The 21,700-nt window shown below is 39.8% G+C and overlaps 1 protein-coding gene across 2 annotated transcripts in view; it reads left to right on the top strand.

The window, feature by feature from the left end:
- MYLK4 (myosin light chain kinase family member 4) overlaps nt 1–16,659 on the top strand; it is an 81,631-nt gene extending 64,972 nt beyond the window's left edge. For both annotated transcript variants that reach the window (XM_083854965.1, XM_083854964.1), the window contains 9 exons: nt 747–840; nt 1,904–2,013; nt 3,122–3,263; nt 5,634–5,704; nt 6,422–6,550; nt 7,007–7,159; nt 7,502–7,574; nt 9,112–9,187; nt 11,489–16,659. In XM_083854965.1, coding sequence (XP_083711091.1) covers nt 747–840; nt 1,904–2,013; nt 3,122–3,263; nt 5,634–5,704; nt 6,422–6,550; nt 7,007–7,159; nt 7,502–7,574; nt 9,112–9,159 — 820 coding nt within the window. In that variant the 3' untranslated portion in view covers nt 9,160–9,187; nt 11,489–16,659. The remainder of the gene's footprint in view (nt 1–746; nt 841–1,903; nt 2,014–3,121; nt 3,264–5,633; nt 5,705–6,421; nt 6,551–7,006; nt 7,160–7,501; nt 7,575–9,111; nt 9,188–11,488) is intronic.
- The last annotated feature ends 5,041 nt before the right edge of the window (nt 16,660–21,700 follow it).

Below are 21,700 nucleotides of genomic sequence, written 5' to 3'. Positions count from 1 at the left end.
GAGCTGAAGTCATGAAAGTCTAAACTCATCCCTCTTTATAGAGGGATGAAAAGAGGAGGCTGGTTTTACAGAGTGAGTGAATTTTGGCTTACTACTTGGCACCAGCAGACTTGGCCTGTGTTTGGCATTGTTCTAGGCCAGCCAGATGCCCTCAGGCTTTATGACAGGGCTCCTAGGATGCTGAAATACTTTACCTCAAATTACAGCCAGCAGTATGTAGAGACACATTGGAGTATTCTTCCTCTCTGTGAGTCTCACCCCTGAAAACACATGCATGTTTTCAGGTAGATTAGTGGGCTGATCTGACAGGCCATGCAGTTACTTCTCTCTGATGCTGACATTATTTAGGAGAGTGGGGTATTTTAATTTTCATGACAGCGTACTCTTGGGAAAAGCTTTGTTTCATCAAGAAATCACAACCCTCCCATGGAGGAGAATGATGCAACAGAGAGGGGCAGATGGTGCACAGAAAGGAGCCATTATACTTACAGTGTATCCTTGACTTTCCTGGGATTAGTCATTGCAGGTTATGAGGTGAGTATAGCGAATCATACAAGTGGGGTAGTACCAGATAGAACAGCATGCGATGGTGCTGCAAGTACAAGTTACACAATAAAATATCAACAACAGAGCAATTTAAATGAAAGCCAGTAGGGAGAGGATAATTTATGGTTATTTATAGTGTAGTTTACACCCAGACTTCACACCTGTACCACTAGATGATGTTTGTTTCTCTGTTTTTCTAGGGGGCGATTTGGGCAAGTGCATAAATGTGAAGAGAAAGCAACAGGTCTCAAGCTGGCAGCCAAAATTATAAAAGCACAAGGTCCAAAACAGAAGGTTGGTAAAGAATGATATTAGTCTTTTGTTTTCCAGTGGATCACACACTTTTCTTCAGCTACACAACAGGCCACAACTAAGTGTCTCACAAGCCATCACACTCATAGGACCTGCTGGAATACCATTAATTCCAGTTCTATTTCCCTTCTTCTCCAAAACTTTTCGTAGTTCATCAAAGTACTATTCTTGATGTGTCTTCTGGTTCTTTTAAATCTTATATTACTTTTTGTCTTTCTGTTGCTAATTCTATTAGTATTTTCTTTAATGGTAAAAACGTTTGTCAGGCCTTTGATATAGTGTATTTCCTCCCAATCACACTGTAGCCTGTGCTGCAATGACTTGATGTCAGTGAGGGAGATGCTGATAACAGACATGATCTGGGCACCTGACATCAACACAAATAGAGATTAAACAAATTAGTCTGTATGTTATTAATCTGTATGCAAAACTGGCTGTTTTGCAAACCTCTTGGACATTTGGGACTGGCTTTCACAGGAAAGACATGCATAACATCCTTTGTGTGACATTGGTGTCATTAAGGGCATTCAAGAGTGGGATTTATCTCAGGTAAATGGGGTTGCTAAGGTATAGTGTGGCCAAGCTGATCTCCAAGAATCCCTTTATGGTTAATGTAGAGAGACTGACGTCATCAGAGAAAGATTCAGCTTGTCTGAAATAGTTGGGCTGAATGGAGGTACCAATCTCTCTCCTCTGACTGCAAAGTTAAGTTTTGGAGGACTGTCCTGGACTTCTCTCAGCTTGATTTTGTACACCTATAGCTGTTTGAACAAAATCCTCCTCTGTTTCTCTTTTTCCTTTACATCCCTGAGAGCCTGTCACTTGTCCATGTGGGCTCTCCTCTTCCAGTAAATATCTTATTACTGAAACACCCCACTGAAGCTCTGGGTTCAGTCTGTTAGTTCCTATAGCTTTGACATCTACTGCTACAGGAGCCCTGAGTTTGGTTACCACAAAAGAAAACATGAAGATAATATAGATTTGCTTCAAACATAGCTTTCTTAGGAAAAAAGGCATCTGATGCAATACTCATGGTTCTTTACAGGATGAAGTAAAAAATGAAATCAATGTCATGAACCAGCTGAATCACGTCAACCTCATCCAGCTATATGATGCCTTTGAATCTAAAAATGACATTGTACTCGTCATGGAATAGTAAGTGTGTTCTTTTCGTTTCCTTTCTGTGTTTACTACTTTTGATACAATTGTCAGTTTCCTTCTTGCTTTCTCCTGAAATTAGAAATGAAGCTTCTTACAGGTGGAAAATGCATACGAAATATGTTCTTGTGAACAACAGAAAAAAAGGGAATTTAAATGTTTTCCAGTAGAGCTGTTTATGTATTTTTTTCCAGTACTGTGCCACATTTCTAGTGCTGTAAAGCAACTGCTCCAACTGATGATAGAGGTGTGTTACATATTTTATCTTTAATTTAACACTTTAATTCGTGTCTGCTGAGAAATGAACCTCTCAGATTATCTCTGTTCTGTGAGGCAAACAAGAAGACATCTAACACTGAAGAGGAGCCAGATGTGGGTGTTGTGGCTAATCCTTATACTGGGTGTCTGAAAGGATAAATCTGCTTTTTATGTTGGGTTATCAGGCTAATTAGGCACAAAATACCTGCCTTAAGGTCAAGTTAAGCAGATGCTGTTTTAAGGAAGCCAAAAAGGCCAAAACTAAAACATTGAAGGGTATGGTAGAAGGTTCAAAGTTAGGTGAGTTTGACTATTCTGGACATTCACAGATGGTCTTCTGAATTTGGTCTATATGATTAACATGTCACAAAAGAAAACTATCTGTCTACCTACGAACAGATAAGCTGGAGGCATACTGAAATGTGAAGAGAAGTTCAGTTATTTTTGTTGACTAAAGAAGTTGAGATTGACATCTTGGATCTGTCCCTCTCAAACTCAGAGGGAAGAGACCACAGATTTAAATGCAGATTCACCATCATGTTGTTTTGGTTTTCCATGGAACTTCATTATTTCACTGGTACAAAATGATGACTCAGATATAATATCCAAATTTCAAGCTGTTCATGGTTTTCAATGGGTGGGAGGCTGGACTCTTAGGCCTTGAAGAAGTTCAGACCAGTCTGCATTGGAACTCAGATTTTAGAAAATTCAGATCAGAATACAAGCTCATCTTACTGAACTTGACCAGGAATGATAAAAATAGTCAACAGCATATTTTCTGTGTTAGTCTTACTGTTTAGTATTAGATTTCAAGTTGGTCACTGCTTTATTGTCTTTTTCTCGTCAGTGTGGAAGGAGGAGAGTTATTTGATCGAATTATTGACGAAAACTACAATTTAACAGAGATGGATACTATCTCGTTCATAAAACAGATCTGCAAGGGAATTCAGTACATGCACCAAATGTACATTCTTCATTTGGATCTCAAGGTAGAGTTTTGAGATGTATGTTTTGTGTAATGACAGATGTGGAAATTCCATTCTTAATGGTAGGCCATAAAGCTTAGCAGATTCCTGTGGCAGAAACAACAAAGAGCCTTATTCTGCTTTCCTTATTTCAATGCATATTTAATTTAACCACATTGAGATCAGTTAAATTACTACAGGACTAAGTAAATTAGATGAAAATTGTGGTCATATGTCATCAAGCTTCATAGTGCTTAAATTTTTCACAAACTGATTTTACAGAAAGCCAGCAGCTGACTACAAATATGTTGCTATTTTTAATTTCAATATTTAGATCTCAAGATATTGAGAAAATATTATTTAATTCAACTGCCCAAGATATGTGTTTTATACAGCAGCCATGAGGTGGCAATTATCCCTGTTTTTTACTATGCAGAAAGGCATGAGTGAGTGGAACTAAATTCAAGGGTCATTCAGGATCAGTGTAATCCCACACAACCTTCTGAGGCATTAAACTGCTGTCATGAAAAGGCATCAATAGATAGGCAGATTAAGGGAAAGTACATTAAAAAATACTTTCTAAAATGAAAGGAATAAAAATAGTCAATGGCTAATGTAATGAATACAGCGTGTCTATGTTGAATTAGACAATAACTACTTGTGTACCTGAAAGCTCAGAGTAAGGTGGCAGATTATCTACCCCAGACTTAAGCATGTACAAGTGCTCTGCCATGGACTTGCACATTCTTACTCTGATCAACTGTAAATGGTCAACTACCACCCTTCAGAAAACATTTGTTATTATTTTTCATTAAACTGTACACTTGAGCTGGCTCTTTTCCCCTTAGCCCAAGTTCTTATTAAGTAATGGACTTGTTTATTACCTCTATTTGGTGCAGGAATAAAATAGGATGGTGTCTTTACTTTTATGACTGGCTAGAAAGTTTCCTAGTGATCCCTGAGCTTTACAATACAATAAAAAGAAACAAGGAGTGCATAAGATGGTTTTCTCTTTGGTGAGATTTTTATAACGGCTACTGGTTTTGGCTTGTAATAACAGAGTTAATATAGTACATCTTTAATAATGTTAGCATACATATTATTGCAGTGGCTAAGGAAATGAGCAGATGCTTGCTGGGACCTGCTTCAGTAGCTGATCAATGACCAGACTTACTTTTCTTTCTCTATAAACATCTAGTTACCTAGAAACCTGTCAAACAGAAGTTCACACAGTTCTTTGGGACACATTAATTATGATCTTGAGATGGCACAGTTTTAGTAGGAGGTCAAACTGCTGACAAAACGATACATATACAGCCCAAGAAATTAATCCCAGAGATCTCTTTTCATGTGTTTGCCAGCTATGGCTTCTCCCTTCTGTTTTGCTTGTTCATAGATTGCTGTCAGTAACAAATGAGTTTGGGAAAGAAAGCTTGAAATTGAAAGAAAATCATCTTGACCATAATCATCCAGGACCTCAGAAACTATGGACATATGGTGTTTAAAAGTCCTACATGTAAAATGAATTAGTAATGGTGACAAAGGTTAACTAATGTTTTAAGTGTTGAGGGCTGTTTTGTTTCAAAGAGGACTCACTGAGCAGTAAGACAGAGTAGCTATAAAAGTGCTGGCAGTGAATATGGGACTGTGCTTTAGGTATTTACATTTCAAAGACAATTGGCCAATTCCTTCTCTCAGTTCCTTCTGTAAAAATTTGGAGTAATTCTTGGAAGTTAATGGATTCCTGCCAGGAAAGTGAAGAGTAGCACTTGGCCCTATGAAAATCCAGAGGGATTTAACCTGTGAATCCTATCTTTTTCTAAAACACCTGGAAAAAACATAAAGTTCATGAGACTGGCTTAATACATTATCGTTCAATCTGACAGAACATTTGAGAACTCAGAAATGTAAAGCTGTAAATTTCAAAGCCCCCCAAATTTGATTTAAAGAAAAAAAAAAAAAAAGAAAAAAAAAAAAAAAAAAGAAGAAGAAGAGTGTGAGCTTATTAAGGTCTGTAAAATCACAGTGAAAGCATCCTGAAACCCCTCATTGGAAGTCTGCATTCCCAGTTCCCCTCCCCCTAATGAGTTGTTTATCTGAACTGCTGCCTTATGTCAAATTCAAAAGCTGTGGAGAAGAAAAAGCAGTTGGAAGGTACAGAATGCACAGCTCTGATTGCTGTGACTGCAAGGGGGGTATCCATGCAGAGAGATCAGAAGAAGGAGGAAAGCAAAAGGTGCTTATGAGATATTTGCACTGTTATTCGTCTTTTTCTCCCTACATTTCATTAAAAGCACAGTTTTTCATATTTGTTTCTCATTCAAGTGTATTGTTTTTTCTTTTTTTTTCTTTTTTTGTTTGTTTGTTTGTTTGTTTGTTTGTTTCTCTTGGCAGCCTGAGAATATCCTGTGCGTGAACCGAGAGGCAAATCAAATAAAAATTATTGATTTTGGATTGGCAAGAAGGTACATGCATGTGTTCTCACTAATCATAAATGAATTAGAAAACCATGAAAAAAGTGTTGCATCCCTGAAATGATGTATTTGATACACAATTGTCTTCTACTGTTCTTAGGACAAATTTGTTTCTTTTAACCAGGGTTATCTTTTATTTTGGAATGTTTGGATCTTAGTGAAAAAGATTTCTCCTGAAACCTTCTTTTCAGATAGAAGGTTGAAAGGGGGCTGATTCTCACTAAGAATGCATATAAGTATCTTGGAACAGCTACATTTTGTCCAGTCTCTTGTCTCCAGTATTAAGAGATTCTTCAAAAGAGAGTGTAAGATACCACTGGGGGCTCTTACAATATATGCCATGCTATATCCCTTTCTAGTTTAATTAGGTGCTATAACCTCAGTGAAGGATTTGCTGGTTAAAAATTTCATGTCTATGATATCAAGAAGTCCCAGAAGGATGGTAAGAGCATCTCCAAGAAGTCCTTGAATTATGAATTTCTTCCTTTTTGTTGGAATTGCATTTTGTCCTAGTATAATACAAAGCTTGAAAATACTTTTTATTCTATATATGTTTATATTTCTTTTTAGTTTGTGCCTCTGTCTGTCCTTGTTTTCCCACTGAATTTCCTGTATGCTTCTGGAATTCCTCTAAGTGCTAGACAATTGATGATGCAACTTTAATAAGAACCATAATTGATGTCCTTTGTTAATGTTTCCATTTCCTAGATATAAACCCAGAGAAAAACTTCGAGTTAACTTTGGGACTCCAGAGTTTCTTGCTCCCGAAGTTGTGAATTATGAGTTTGTCTCTTTTCCTACAGACATGTGGAGTTTAGGAGTCATTGCTTATATGCTGTAAGTAAGATTCAGTATCTGCTTTGTAAGCTGTTTCCAGGTTGAACTGTGTCAGTCATCTAAGTTTGCTGTTATACTGGAAGAGTGAAAAACTGTGTACCCAAAATAGGAAATATAAACTTCTTTCCAAGTTCCATATTGAGAAATCTCTTCTCTTCCAATTGCCATGAACTTTTCACTGCTTGGTAAATTCCCAGTGGTTAGTACAAGAGTGGTCAGAGGTCTAGAAAATATGACCTACCATGAAAGACAGTAATGCTTGGTGTGTTAGAGAAGAGGGGTGATGATTTAAACATATAAATAGATCAGAACATGGGAATGGTCTGGAGACCTTCTTAGAGAGCAGTATTTTGTAAGATAGGTCAGAGTGACAGACCAATCTTAGCTGGTACATTGGAGACTACGTAGAGGAATAGGGAAAGATGTGAAGACTGAACATATTCCTTTTTACTTCAGCCTCACTGGATTGTCTCCTTTTTTGGGTGATGATGACAATGAGACCCTCAACAATATCCTGGCCTGTAACTGGGATTTTGAAGATGAGGAATTTCGAGATGTTTCTGATGAAGCCAAAGATTTCATATCAAAGCTTCTCATCAAGGAAAAATGGTATATAATCCTGTATCTTTGAAATGTGTATTCCATGCCATCATGATACAGTTGTGTCACTTGTGCTGCTCAATTGCAGAACTAATATGACTTATAAGTTTTTTATGCCCACATACAGTATTATAATGGCACTTCATGGATGTTGTTCATTGTATCCATCAAATGCTCTGAAATTACCTGAATACATTTTGCCGTGAAACAAAAGTTAATTCATCTGATGTCTGTCTTACTGTTCTGGAATGACAGCATTGAATGATGGCAGAACACATGACCTGTAGCAGATAATTGCTGAATTGTAAGATTCTGGGAAAAACTCTTAATAGCATTCTGATTTTCCTCTAGCTGGAGATTAAGTGCAACTGCTGCCTTAAAACACCCCTGGTTAACAGACCACAAGCTCCACTCCAGACTCCAGGTCCCTACATTTAAATATCCTTGTGCATCTGCTGTTGCCCTCTTGTGTTGCGGCATCACTTTGCTTTGACATTTTTCTTAACTTCATTTGAGTCTTTGTTGCTGATTCATTTCTTGCCACTGTGACCCACATGTGTCCCATTGCTTTTTTTTAGGTGTTAGAACTTGCATGCTCACACTTGCTCATCAGTTCTTGCATGTCTGGGAGGAAATATAAGATCCACACAATGCTGTGTGTTGCTGAGTGGATCAATTTCTTAGCAAAATGAAAGTATTTAAAAAATGACCACTGAATTACGATATGAAAAGGATTTTCCAGCTGGGGTTCTTGTTCCTGCTTTGAAAACCCTTTCAGAGTCTGCTAAAGACCCCCCCTGAGTGCTGTTTCATCCTACCTCTTCCAAAGAGATACCTTTCCCAACAGAGCTTGGAACTTTACCTGGTGCATACCCCTGTACTTGAGCACCTTCTTGCCCTTCAGTGGCAGCCAGCTTAGTGGCCAACACAGAAGTTATTTGCTCAAGCAAACAATTCATTTGGGCTGAGCTGAAGGAGCAACAAGATTTTAAATCACTTTGGTTATTCCTGTGTCAGTAATTTTTGGAGATTCACACTGTTGGTGACAGCTCTGTTGGCTGTTTCTAAGTGAATCCACTCTGTGGTTCAATGGTTCATAAGGGGATAATTTTAAGTAGGTTTCAAAATTTTTACAGCATTTGGAGTGCAATTCCTTTGCAGGCAAAGCACTTCTGTGTTAAATAAAATTACTACTGTATTGCCTAGGATGTATATGTCAAGGTGAATTTTCATATACAGCCATCATTAAGAATTAATACATTATATTATTAATTAACAAAATAATGTTATTAAAATAAGAGCAAAGATTATGATGATAATCAAGCAGAGGTAGCCCTACTGATAAGGCAGTGGGATGGACTAAATAATGTCTTGACAGCTCTGTTTTTGCAAGATGTTTCTGTTATAGACTAAGGATAACCAGAATTACTATAAAATAGGATATAAAAAATCAAATACATTACTCTAAATTTTCCTTAAATTTAGTTTCCGTTGTAGTCTCCCAGAACAGCAATGCCCATGAGATTATTAAATTTGTGTGTGTACACAGTAAAAATAGGAGATTTTGTCATAGTTAATATATCTTCAGAGTTTTTTGTAGGATATAATTTGACTCCTTATTTGGGCTCCAATGAAGCTCTGATTTCTGCAATCTGGGGATCAGACAGCCTGTACCAAATGCTGCAAGAACACAAACTGCTCTCCTTCTTATCACTAGTTTTTTTCTCAGGAAACTACCCTAATGCAAACCTTACAGCTCTTGTTGTCCTTTGCATCTTCTCCCCCAATATTTTTTATTTATACTTGTGCTTTGCAAAATAGCTTCACTAAACATGCTGATGTGGCTGTGTTGTTCTGCCATTACTTTAAATAGAAGTAACATAGTATTGATCTTCAATTAGTGCTCCAATAATGGTATCTTCCCTTTTTTCTTTTCCTCTTTTTCTTTTTTTTTTCCTTAGAAAAAGGCTAAAGGTGGCTGTGTGTCTCAAGCACCCCTGGCTCAATAACCTCTCTGAAAGAGCTGCCAAACAGAAGGTTTGTTTCAGGTCCCAAATGTTCCTTCAGATGTAAAAGCTGTAACCCCTGTGGAAGGGATCAGTGGACAGCTGAAAACCTTGAGTAGTCCAAAGTGCACGGTCCAAACTGTATTCACCACCACCATCCCTGCTGCTGTCTGGAAAGCATTCAAAATGTAAACTGGCTCTATTACTTATACCAAGTAACAGCAATGTGCAAAATAATTAATGGGTATGGAGCCATATGTGCTGCAAACCCTGGCCATTTTAGAGGGAATGGTTATGCTCCCACTGGGTCTCATGGGGCAGGATTTCACCCAATAATTTTTCAGTGTTGAAAGCTTTCGGGTTTTCATGCTGTGGTTACAAGTACAGTTTAAAAAGGGTAGAAATATGAAAAATAATAACTTTTTAGCAGAGGCACGGGCCAGACCCCCAGGGCAGCTTGACTAACTGCAGTGAAATCAAAGCAAGGTGACCCCTAAAAGAAGCTGCTCCACATGTCCAAGGACCCAGTTCTGACAGGGCACTTACCTTCTCTTTTAGCAATCCAAGCAAGTTTGACAGAGCGTCTCTCTGTCCCTTTCCCCTGGCTCCTTGTCTTTGCCCTTTCATTAACAAACAGTTCATTAGTGGTTCTCAGGCTGGCTTGGTTGCCTCCCCTGGGGATCAGGGAGACTCAAGTCTGGTCTCGTTTTTCTGTCCCTGGTCTTTGACCAATGCATACTCACTCAGACACTTTGAAATCGTGCTGCCTCAGGCGGTGCAGTGTCTCCATAAACCAGTACTGCAATTCCCACAGCCACTTTCACCCATTACCACAGAAATTGGTGGCCCTGTTCATGGACCAGGGGGACTGCTCAGAGGTTCTGAGGATAATTTCTGGGGAAAACTCAGTGGAGGGTCAAGATGTGAATTGGGCTGAGAACACACACATACACTGTAAAACCACTTCCTTTTAGTAATGCATCATGAGTAACAACAGGATGCCAAAATAAAAGTAGTCTACCTTTCACCACTTGCCAAAAGGCAAGTTTTAAATGGTGCCATCATCCATCATCTTCTTGGTAGGGCAAGTGATATACTGGCTTTTTTTGCAACAAGTTTTTTCCAGGAGAACATGTGGAAAACAGACTGTTGTGAGAGGTTGAAATTTTTGTTCTGATTAATTAAGATTAGAGCAGATTTTCTACAGTGTAGTGTAGTAACACAGAAGGTAATGATCTGTACTTGAGCTATTTCAGAGACATGAAGATGCCTTTCCATGATACAGTGGAAGCCAGTAAGGACAAAGGTACCATTATTACATTCCACTTACTCTCTGAAGCCATATAACTTCCTGATACACTAATATCTGAGCATCAACTTCTGCAGTAGAAATCCAGTGGGAATTTATACCCCTTTGTGATCCTCAGTCTTCACCCTCATTTCACTGAGACAAATTCCATGAAGCTTTGGTCCACTCACCTGTGTGCTTCCATGCAGTAGTTTTCTAAACAGGTTTTCCAGCCCTGTTGCAAGATTAGTGTTTGTATCTGGATTTCCTATTTCAAGCCACTAACTTGTGGCAACAAACACAACAACAAAAAGGTGAAAATTCTCCCTCTGTAATGCAGGAAGCACTGTATTACACAATTTTCTGTTACAACCAAAGTCAACTTTAAGATAAATTGACTGTCCAACAGCAGTCAAAATTATTTTTAAATAAACTTTTAATAGCTTTGTAACACAGTAACCTACCCATGAGCTAACTCGCAGGAAAATCTGGGTTTGGCTTTTGCAGTGTTATTTCCTCTGTGTGTGTTTTTCTTTTTGGAGTTTATTTGAGTTTACTTAATGAGTGGATCTAAAGTCATAGCTGTGCTTTATTTTTAAAGAATCCCTTTAGCTATTTTTATCAGGCAAGTAGTATGGTTACCATATTTAACCCAAAATAATGCACTCAAGCGCCAGCTGATTTAGACCTGGCATTATAAATGCTTGCAGTGGTAACACAAATAAATGGAGAGGTTTGCAGCATGCCTTTGCATACTGTGATCTATATGACAAGAGAGGCAAAAAAAGTAGAATAGCTGCATTTAAAGAGAGAACTCCAGGATCAATTCTTCACTTAAAAAACAGGCCTTGTCATTTTAATATTGTATAAAACATTTCACAGACAAGGTGCTTGTGAGAATCCTTTGTAAGCAAGAAGATTCAGTGCAGCTTTCTTTTCTTTATGCACAAAGAAACCACCATGTAGTCATCCCAGAACACTTAACCAAATGAAAAAAAAATATACTGCTGAATTAACTGGATTCTTGTTTTGTTTATTTTGCAGAAAAGCTGCTGTGTGGTTACTGCTGCTAAGAGATTTGAAAATATCAGCAGTCTCGGTGCTTTACCCTCCTGCCATGACTGAGACTTCTAAATGGACCAACAGCACTTTAGTTGCAGGACAAGTCCCAGCATTGAGGAGCTGCTTCTTTATTCAGCTGTTAAAAGAAGGAAAGTATTTCTCCAGGTTGCAGGAATGTGTTTCTTCTGGAGCAGCATGTTCTCCATGCCTGCAAGTGCTACATTAGCTTGGTTTCATAATGAACTTTTCTCTATCTAGTCTTATATCCGTATTTACTTATCAAAGGCTCCCTAAAGTTTAAATTATCATGTAAAATTCACTGTTTCTTATCTGAGCCCAGAAGGCAATCTGTCACTATGTTATATCTGTAGCCAAGGTTCATTTGACACTGGAGTCAAATAATTAAAAAAAAAACCAAAACAAAACCAAAAAACACCAAAAAATTGCAGCAAATTTAAAGCTGCTTTCTGTAGAAGATTTGAAGTTTGTTTTTCCTGTCACACTAAAATGAGTTAAGGATTAGCTCAACCACAGCTAAAGCCATGTTAATGTAACACCAGTGGAAGGGAGAAATAAGTCTTTCCTTGTGTATAAGTGAATTTGCTGCAACTGTGATACAGTACATTTCAGGATTTTTTAGCCTGATGAATTACTGCTTGCTGTAAATACACTTGGATTAATTAAATAAGAAAGAGAACAAGGCACTATTCACTTGTACCCATGCAGACCCTGTTCTCTGAAATGCAAGTATAATTCAGAGTTATTTTAACAGAGGGTGATTTTATATCAGCTAATCTGTTTAATGCTAATTTAACTGAGTAGGACCACTGGCAAAGAGCTGAGTCAGTGCTTTGTTCATTATAACCTCTGAGTACAGGCTCAAGTAAAAATCCTCTGTATTTCTAAAGTTTTCTTATCTCACTCCCAAGCCTTTCTGATTCTTTACTAGATAAAAAAAAAAAAAAATGGGAGTCAGAACAGCTGAATTTTTCACCTGAAATTTTTTGATTATGGTTGATCATTAAGTGAATCTAGGTTGCCAAGGCTCTGAAGTTAAAATAATGAGACTTACTCCCTGCTGTATATGGCTTTCTTACTGCTTGGTTTCAGAACTACATAAATGCAAATTGTAATGAGTATTTTATTTATTTGTGCTTTTGTGGTGTCTTTACATTGTCTTTGCTTAATCCAGTTCTGATCAAACCACATATTAACATAGCTATCTCTATATATTTATCAATGCATTTCATATGTTTATATATTTAAGTTCTGTCATTTTAAAAAAAGGGATCAACATAAAGACACAACAGTATTTTTCATCACCATGCAGTGAATTGCTTCTCACACCTTTGTCCTTTCTGGATAGCCTTCATTTTGAAGTAGAAAGGGGCCCATTAATGGGACATCATGGCCATCATACTTTCTACAGCCAGTTTGATCCAATGTTTTAAAATCACTGTAGTACACCCCTTAAGACTGCTCCTGTAAATGGACTGGGCTTCTTACAGCTGCAACATCTTAGTAATACTGATGTATTGCACGAGAGGTTGCAAACACTGCTATCACACACTGGCACACCATGTATCTTTTATACAATATAGAGCACTGCCAGCTTCAAGTCCTCATCTGTAGTCTTAACTAAAGTAAACTTTGACAAGCAGAAATTGAAGTTTCTTTGGGAAAAGACTGAGTGGTCTCAAAGCAAGAAATGAGCATATGACTTTTAAGTAGAAGCTGGTCTGCTTGTTTTTAGTCACCATTTATACTTGCCTGGTCAAAATGGATAGAAAAGTTGCCTTTCTGTTAAGGCTGGAGTTCCCATTCTTGTTCTGACTGTCTTCAAGATATTGTAGCTTTTTTTACAGTAAACAACTCAATGATCAGGCTAAAATGCAGCAAACCACTCTGTAATTACAGGATCTCTTTATGCGCTCTGGGGCTATTATTGTAGAATTGGATCAGGGTTTTGTTTTTCCTCTGGTAGATTTTACATGGATAAATTGCAAGTAATTTTCAATCTTATTAACTATACCAAAATAATAGTGTGACTAGAGTCTTTTCTGCTTTGTTGCTCAGTTGAATTAAGAGGATTTATTATTTGCTGATGTATACATCTGAGTAGTAATTAAGAGGTTAGTGCCATGCAGATCAGCCCAGTATTAGAGTGTGTTGTGCTAAGTCAACCACAAATCCTCCAGGAGCTGTCAAAAATGTGGCCTCTGTTGAGCACAGCCCTCAAGTTCATCTGCACAGTGCTCTGTCAGAAATAGGAATGCATGGGAGGATAGAAGAGCTGGACCTATTTCCCCCACCTTGAGAATTTAGGCATAAGTTGAGGAGGGGACCCCTCAGCAGCCTCTGGCTTGTGCAACCAGGCAGTGTGCTAACACAATTAAGGCGTTTAACTTCCATTCTTAATAACATATATAATGATGGTCATGCTCTAGAGTCTTGTCTGTGAATTGTCTCACTGTTTCATTCTTGGAACAGCTCCTGCAGTAGGGGTGAATTTGAGGGAGGGACAGTCAGAGGAGGTTGGACTGAGCAAGTCTCTGCAGTGACTGAAGGTGCCATTTGGTGCCCAGGGTTAAACCCAAGTGGGCCTGCAGGTGTCCAGTGGAGGAGGAAAGAATCCCAAGCACACTTCTGATTTTTGCTCCACAGATGCTGGATCTGCTGCACTGAGTCAAAAGGGAGGTACATTACCTACTGTCACCAAGGGTAAAACATTATACTGCTGTGTAATCATCACTGCTGTGTATAGTAATGTGCCTGAGAGAAATGTCTCCAGAGATGTTAATTTGTGTCTTGTATCCACCTCAACATAAGAAAGAACTTCTTTACATTGAAGGTGGCAGAGCCTGGAACAGGCTGCCCAGGGGGATTATGCAGTCTCCCTCTTTGGAGACATTCCAAACACCTCTTGATATGTTCCCGTGTCACCTATTTTAGATGACCCTGCCTTGGCAGGGGGGTTGGACTGGATGAGCTCCAGAGGTCACTTTCAATCCTAAAAATTCTGTAATTCTGTGATCTTTTCTGCTGTTGCAATTTTAGTAAATAATAGCTTGAGACAGATTCTTTTTAGTGGCTTCCTAATTGTGTCTCATTGCACTTTGAGCAGCATGCTGTTTTGTGTGTGTGCTCACATGTGTAAGTTTGGTTTGGGTTCTCTTTTACTTTGCCCTACCTCTGGAAACATTCTAGGCTGAGTTGGACAGGGCTGTAAGCAACCTGATCAAATGGGAGGCCTCCTTTCTCTGCAGGAAGTTTGGACTAGATGACCTTTAAAGGTCCTGTCCAACTCAAACTATTCTATGATTCTATGATTTTATAATTTAAATATGTTCTGTAATGACTAATAGCTAAAGCCTGCTGTGGTAAATTATTTTGACACATAATTTATTTTCTACTAGGTCATAATAATACTAAGCTTACTAGGTTCTAATAAGTCACCTACATCTGTGTAAGTTTGCTTGTAATTTTTGGTAAATATTGGCTTATGTAATTGCATTTAGAGACTGTGAATTGCTGTGTTTGTAAGCAGGTTTGGGTGTGAAAGGCACTTTTCTAGCTGCTGTTATTCCTTTTAGCTGTATGCTCATGGACAGACAAGGATGACTGCTGGTACCTCAAGAGTAGGTGACATAAAACATAAACATCAGTTGTGGTGGGAGGGAAGAAGTGCTTGTTTTGTGCATTCTTCCTGACATGTAAAAATTAAAAAATAAAATCCTGGGAACATGACAACTATCACCTGGCACTCCTAAGAATCAGGATGCTGTTATTCCCACTCCTATAGATGCAGCAGATATACTGGATGTCAGATAAACCTGAGTAGTCAAAGACTGACATCAAGATTAGAAGCAAATATACTTGGCACAAGATGGGACACTAGTGGTTTTTCAACTGTTTTTATATGTTGTACATCCTGAAGATTATGAAGTAGGTAAAAACCTCTTCTGCAGAAAGATCTCCATACTATCATGTCCATGTTTGTGAATGCCTGTGGCCAGTTGCTCCTCTGAGTACCCTCACAGCATAAGCAGTTGGCAACCTGGATAATCCACTCTGGAGATTACAAGAGCAGCTGCTTTTTAATTTTGTTTTTATATTCCCTCTAATGTCAGAAGCTGAATAAAATTAAAGCCAAGCTAAATTCTTGATTCCAACCAGGAATAACAGAGTAGCTCACAGAAAAAAGTAAGGGAAGTGCTAGATCCACGTTTTGTGATGTGAGTAGTAGAAGAGCCCACTTTAACCACACCACCTTCCTGACAAAAATATCTACTTTGCACCAGTCCTGATCAGTAAAAATAAAAAGAATGCTAATCTTTTTTAATTGGAATCTCAATCAAGAAACACTTTTTCTGTAGTGATTAAATTGCTGCAGTAAAAGTCAAGTTGTTTTAGCATTTTTAGTTTAATGCTGACACTATAAATCACTGACAACCTCTTTCAGCAAAATAGCCCCCACCAGGAACTGTGAGAAAAAGAGGTATTTGTCAGCTCTTCTCCACTCATGGAGACCTGGAAGCACTGGATTATGTTCCTCTGGATCCAGTGAGAAGGGCAATTCCTAGCTTTTGGACTTTAAATACACGGTGCAAAATGCAGTTTTGCACCCAGAGTAGTGATGAATGGATGAATGAGCACAAATGCTCTAAACTCCTTCCAGGAGGATGATGCATCTTCATCTACTACTTTTATCACTGATATGTACTTGTTCTTGTGTCTCCTGTGAATAAAACTAAACACTGTATGAATCCATGTAGGAATGCTAGACTGTTTCACCTTCCATGAAGGCTTGGTAGCTGAACAACTAACTAACTACCTGTTTCAAACTCAGATAAAGACTGGTAGAGATAGTGCTTTGTAAATATGTTGTTTAGCTCTGTCTGTAGAGTTAGTGATCTCATTTTGGTGAGTCAGAACTAATGTTTTTGTACCCCACGGCAACTTCCCTTGAATTTAGAGGACAGGCATGTGGCAACTAAATCATGAAGCATGTGGATTTTCATGTACCTTATCACTTTGGTTTGCATATCTGGTTTTGTAGATTAACTCATGTATCTCTGGTATGTGTTCTTTTGTGAAAACCATGAAGCAGTCTTGTAAAAAGATGAATGAGGAATAAATGCTGATTTTGTTTACTCCAGGGTTTTTGTTTGCTGTATTTAATGTGCCTGTCATTTATATTAGTGACAGAAAGAAAGGTAGCCTTTTTCCCAACTGCTTTCTCTAGATACATGAAGAGAAAAGTAATTTCCATGGAAACAAATTTACCAACGTCAAAGCTTGACTCAAGCTCACAGTTTGTATTCACTATTTGTAAGAAACCCTCAGCTCTCTCTGCAAGTAACTGGGACTTGAGGTGCTCTTGACTGCAGTCTTGCTGGAAATCCATAAGACCAGGTTACTAAGAAGGAAATTAGAAATTACTGAAATTTCTGGTGTTTGGTCACTCAAGAGACCTGGTGTACTTTTGTCCCTAATTTGTCACACTTGCACCACTGGCCTATTCAGCATCACTGTCTGGGGGCTGCACTTTAACCTCGTGCCATCTTGGAGTTCATCGACTACCAAAACAGTCTGGAATCAGAATAATTGTTTCCCACAGAGTTTAACCAAACTTCAAGTGGGCTGGCTAGTGAAAAAATAAAGAGCAAGAGTAAAAATTGAGAAAAAGGTTACAGGGTAAGAAATCAGGAAGCAACCTCTGACAGACACTGGCCTATATTCAGTAAGCAGAACTTTTCCTGGCTGGTTTACCCACAGTTCTGGTTGCAGCACTTGAGACATGCACCATACTTGAGAAACAACTTTGGCTTCTTACACTGGAAGGTTCTCATTTAACACCAGCCTGTATTTGATGCACCTGAAGTTTGCAGGTGTGAGATCTAAGTGCACACCCTCCTGATTGAGCTGCGAATTAAATCAGCCAAAGGGTTGCATTCATTCCTCAGAGAGCTCTGTGCTCCTGGCTGACATGGAGCAAAGCCATTGCAATCTGGCTGGCATTGGAGGCTGAAGGAATCAACTAGAGAACAATTTTACAGTAGCCAAGCACAGGACATGCAGGGGCTGCCCCTTTGCAGCCCCAAGACCACCAGCCCTTTCAACAGGAGCCCAGGTTAGCTGGTGAGCCCAGGCAAAACCCCTGCTCCAGCATCTGTCCGCAAAGGACCCTGGGGAGATCAGTAGGTGTCTGAAAGTCTTTCAGGGTGACAGCCCAGAGTGAGTCCTATGCATGACCAGGCCTTACACATTTGCTCTTCATTCGCCTTTCTTGAATCCCATTGCTGTGTTTTAGTTTTCAGTGCCTTTGGCCCTGGTGTAAAGTTTTTATCCAGAAAATATTAACATCTGTGCCTTAAAAATGACGAGGAAGACTTTGTTGTAGTACCTTGGTCCTCTCAACAGCTCCTGTTAAATGCATGCCTCTGGCAAAAATAAAATAAATGGGGCTAAAATAATGCTCAGCTCCCAGTATGTGTCTGTAAAGCAACTCTACACTTTTAAAATGTGTTCCCTAAGTTCATATGGTTAAAAATATGTTGACTACAGGAAAAAAAATCCAACGAGGAACATTCATAATTCTTCATTAATTAATAGTCAACCCTTTTTCTGCCCCAATTATTTCAAACACCTGCTCACAGTAAATTTCCTTTGCAGTTTTTTAAGTGCTATTTTAATATTACCCAGAACTTGGAAACATACACTAAGCTTCTCTTATTTTTAATTATTTTCAAATTAATTTTAATTTTCTGAATATTTTCAGTGCTGCCCATTCATTCAATAAAACTGAATTTTCATTTTAATTTTTTTTCTTTAAAGGTCTCCTAAACTTTCCCTAAAGAGAAACTTTATGGGCTGTTTTAATGAAAGCTTTTGAAAAAGGGACTGGATATTTCAAAATTCCTCTCTTGAAGCCTCCTCATCCAAAAAGAAGTGAGTGGGGGGAAATCACTTCATCTGGTGACTCACATCTCTTGCATGCAAGTAGGAATTCATCCAGGAGCTGAGCCATCTTGTATTTGGAGTGGAGGCTCTTCTGGGTGCAGCAGCAGGGCCACCACCCCCAGCAGCACCTCTCCTGTGCTGGGTGGGCTGTGTCCATCCCCAGGCTTCCAGCTTGAGCCCATCTCCAGTGGGTGCACAGTGAACACCTGCACTGCCACCACAGATGTGGGGCTGTCCCCAGGGCTCAACAAACTTCTGCCTCCTGGAGACACAGAACTGAGACTGTGGCTGAGATGAGGAAGGCAGGATGAAAGTCATTCTTTTCCAGAGCTGTCCACTCCTCACCAGCTAATCTACAGGCACATCCTCTCTTTGCTTGAGGTGCCCAGTCACTATTTCATGAACTCTGATCTTTGTCTATCTCCATGACTTATGTGGGCGTGACATCTGACCACTGTAAACAGACCAGGGCCAGCCACTTTCAGGATTACCTCGGTTCTCCAATAACATGGATTTTTCACGCTTTCACAGAGGGAGTACCGAGACACCCCCGTTCTGAACCTTGAATGTGTTCACCCCATTTCAGTCTGTGTGGTCTTGGGGATAATTTAGAGACAGGTGGCAGGGTCTTGGCTCGTAAAAGTGTGGTGGCCTCACTGTGTCAGCTGAGCATTCCTGCTGCATCGCCGTGTCACCTGCTACTTGTACCCCTCTGCTTTGTCAGGCAGTTCATCATGGGTTTCTAATCCCTCACTGACACAGCTCATGCCATGGCTGACACTGGGGAAGCCAAACCACCAGATTGCTGAAAGGAGATTATTTAACTGGCACTGACATTTGCTAAGTTTCTTCATTTTGCTTTCAGCTCTATTTTTTGTCATGGTTCACTTGTGCAGACTTAAGAAATGTCCATTGCAAGGAGCTTTGATCTACTCTGCTTTTAATCCCTGCAATTGCTCATGTTCCATGGACGAGAAGAAACTTTCGAATAGTCAGAGTTCGTTAATTTTTCCATCTTTGCCCCAGTGAAAGTGCTGTCCCAGAGCTATTCAGGTGGCCTGAAATGTCAGACTTACTCCCACAGGCATTTGTAGTCAGAGCAAAAAGCAACAGTGACTGCTGCAACAGCAGGAAGTTGTGTCCTGACCGTGAACACCTTCCTGAGCTGGGCCAAAGCTGTCAGTCAGTCAGTCAGTCAGTCTGTCAGGACCACCAGGGCGGGGCTGGTACTGGCGGGAAGGCGATGCCCCCATAGTGGGGAGCATTCTAAGGGAGGATGTGCGGGTCTGGTGCCCGTTCCCTTGCAGCGCTGCCGGGGCCGGGATGCTCAGCGCTGGCGGTGGCCGTGCAGGGCTGGTGACACGGAGCGGCCACCAGAGGCCAGCAGCGCTGTGCTGAGCGGCCACTGCGGCTGCCTCGCTCCGCAGGGGATGCTCTGGGAAGGCACCTCTCACGCTGAACCGCCGGCGCCCAAATCCCTCTTAAGGAGCACCGTGCCAACCAATGCTTGTGGAGGCGGGTGACCTTTAAAATACCTCTGACTAATAAAACATTATTTACAGAGAAAAAACTGCACTGAGCGCAGCTTTCAACCTCTCCCCATCCTCAGCCTGTCCTTAGCATACCGAGCAGAAGGATGCAGGGAAGTGCCTGAGCTATGAAATCAGAAAAAGGTTGGAGAGTTTGCACTATATGAGGCTGGCCAGGGCGGCTGTGGGGATATGTAGAGTGCAGCTGGGAGTGCTCTTTACTTACTGCCATTTTACATCATTCTCCCTTTGGCAATAATAGCACTGCTTTAGGTCGCCCACAGAACACAAACAGAAGATTGATGGGCTTTAGGATTTGCCTGTAAATCAGCTGACAGGAGTAGAAAAACATGAAGAAACTAGCACACTTCTGCTATAAATGAGAATCTACATAGAATATGGTTTTTGTGTTGAGAATGAGATCCTGTAAGAAGCTGAACACAAGTGGGACCATGGGTACTCCTCTGCTGTCTTGAATGGGTGTGAGAGAATTAGGCAACTACTAGGGTTAGTTCTTTGTGCAATAAAACACTCATTTTTTTCTTTGTCCTGTACACAGAAGTCCTGTTTCTGTCTTGAAAAAGCAAGAATGGAGGTCTGAAGTTCCATAATGTTATCATTTCTTTATTCATATGGAAAATGAATGGTTAATTAGAACCAGAAATTACTTTGTGATGGCTTCATCTGATCTTCAGTGACATAAGACCTCCCCCAATCGATTTCTTCTTGCACTATGGTGCATTTTAAAAAAAACAACACCTCACTTCTTGTCTGATTTTGTTCACCTTCTAACCATTGGTTCTTGCTTTACATTTGCCAAACTGAAAAAATCACTGCTAGCAAATGCCTCCTCACCTACGTACTTCTAGACTGACTGTCCAAACCCCCACTCCACGTTCTCTACAAAATGTAGGGTTGCCTTTTCCTGTCTTTCACCACAGAACATGAAATATGTTCTCACAAGTCTCTTTCTTATGTATGTGCTGGTTTTCCAAAACCATTTTTATTCTGTAGGCGCTGTAGCCAACCAGGAACAGTCACCTCAGTGTCGTCTATAACAGGAGCATGGGGTCCTTCCTAATAATTCCTCACTTGTCCCTTTCCACACCTTTGATCACCATTAGCCTCACTGGTTGTTAGGTCATTAAATTTTGGCTATGACCTGCAGGTTACCAGTGCCCAGCTTTCCCTGCTAGCCAGGACAGAAGTTCCCATCCCACAATCAGACCCTGTGTTCCTTTGATAACTGGTTAACAACATTGCTACACAGGTAGCAGTCACCAGACTCCAAAAATAATGTTATTTGGCACTCACCTTCTCTCTACATACCAGCTGAAGACCCTGTGCGACAACACTGTCTCAGGTCAGTCCAAAGGTTTTCACCTCAGTCCCCAAAATGCTGGAGCTACATATTCTTTCAATCAAAATTTAAATAAGAAAAAAATATATAAAATTAAAGGTTAACAGAGAAGACTTGTTATGGAAATATGGTATAAATCAGGCAAATCCCTGTTTTTGAGGGTCAAAGGATGGTAGGATCCACAGGCAGTATGGCAGAAAAGTAGACATAATTCAGCCTTAAGGAAAGTCAGGAGTCTGACTTACTGCAAGCACATGATGCTGATGGGGGTACGAGCAAAGAACCCTGTCAGTATTGTGTTTGGCCTGAGGATTTAGCAGAATTTTTAGAAGGAAGGTCATA

The sequence above is a fragment of the Zosterops lateralis genome (assembly GCF_965231275.1).
Source record: "Zosterops lateralis genome assembly, chromosome: 1".
Taxonomy (NCBI): Eukaryota; Metazoa; Chordata; class Aves; order Passeriformes; family Zosteropidae; genus Zosterops; species Zosterops lateralis.
This window is presented reverse-complemented; position numbering and strand designations above follow the sequence as displayed.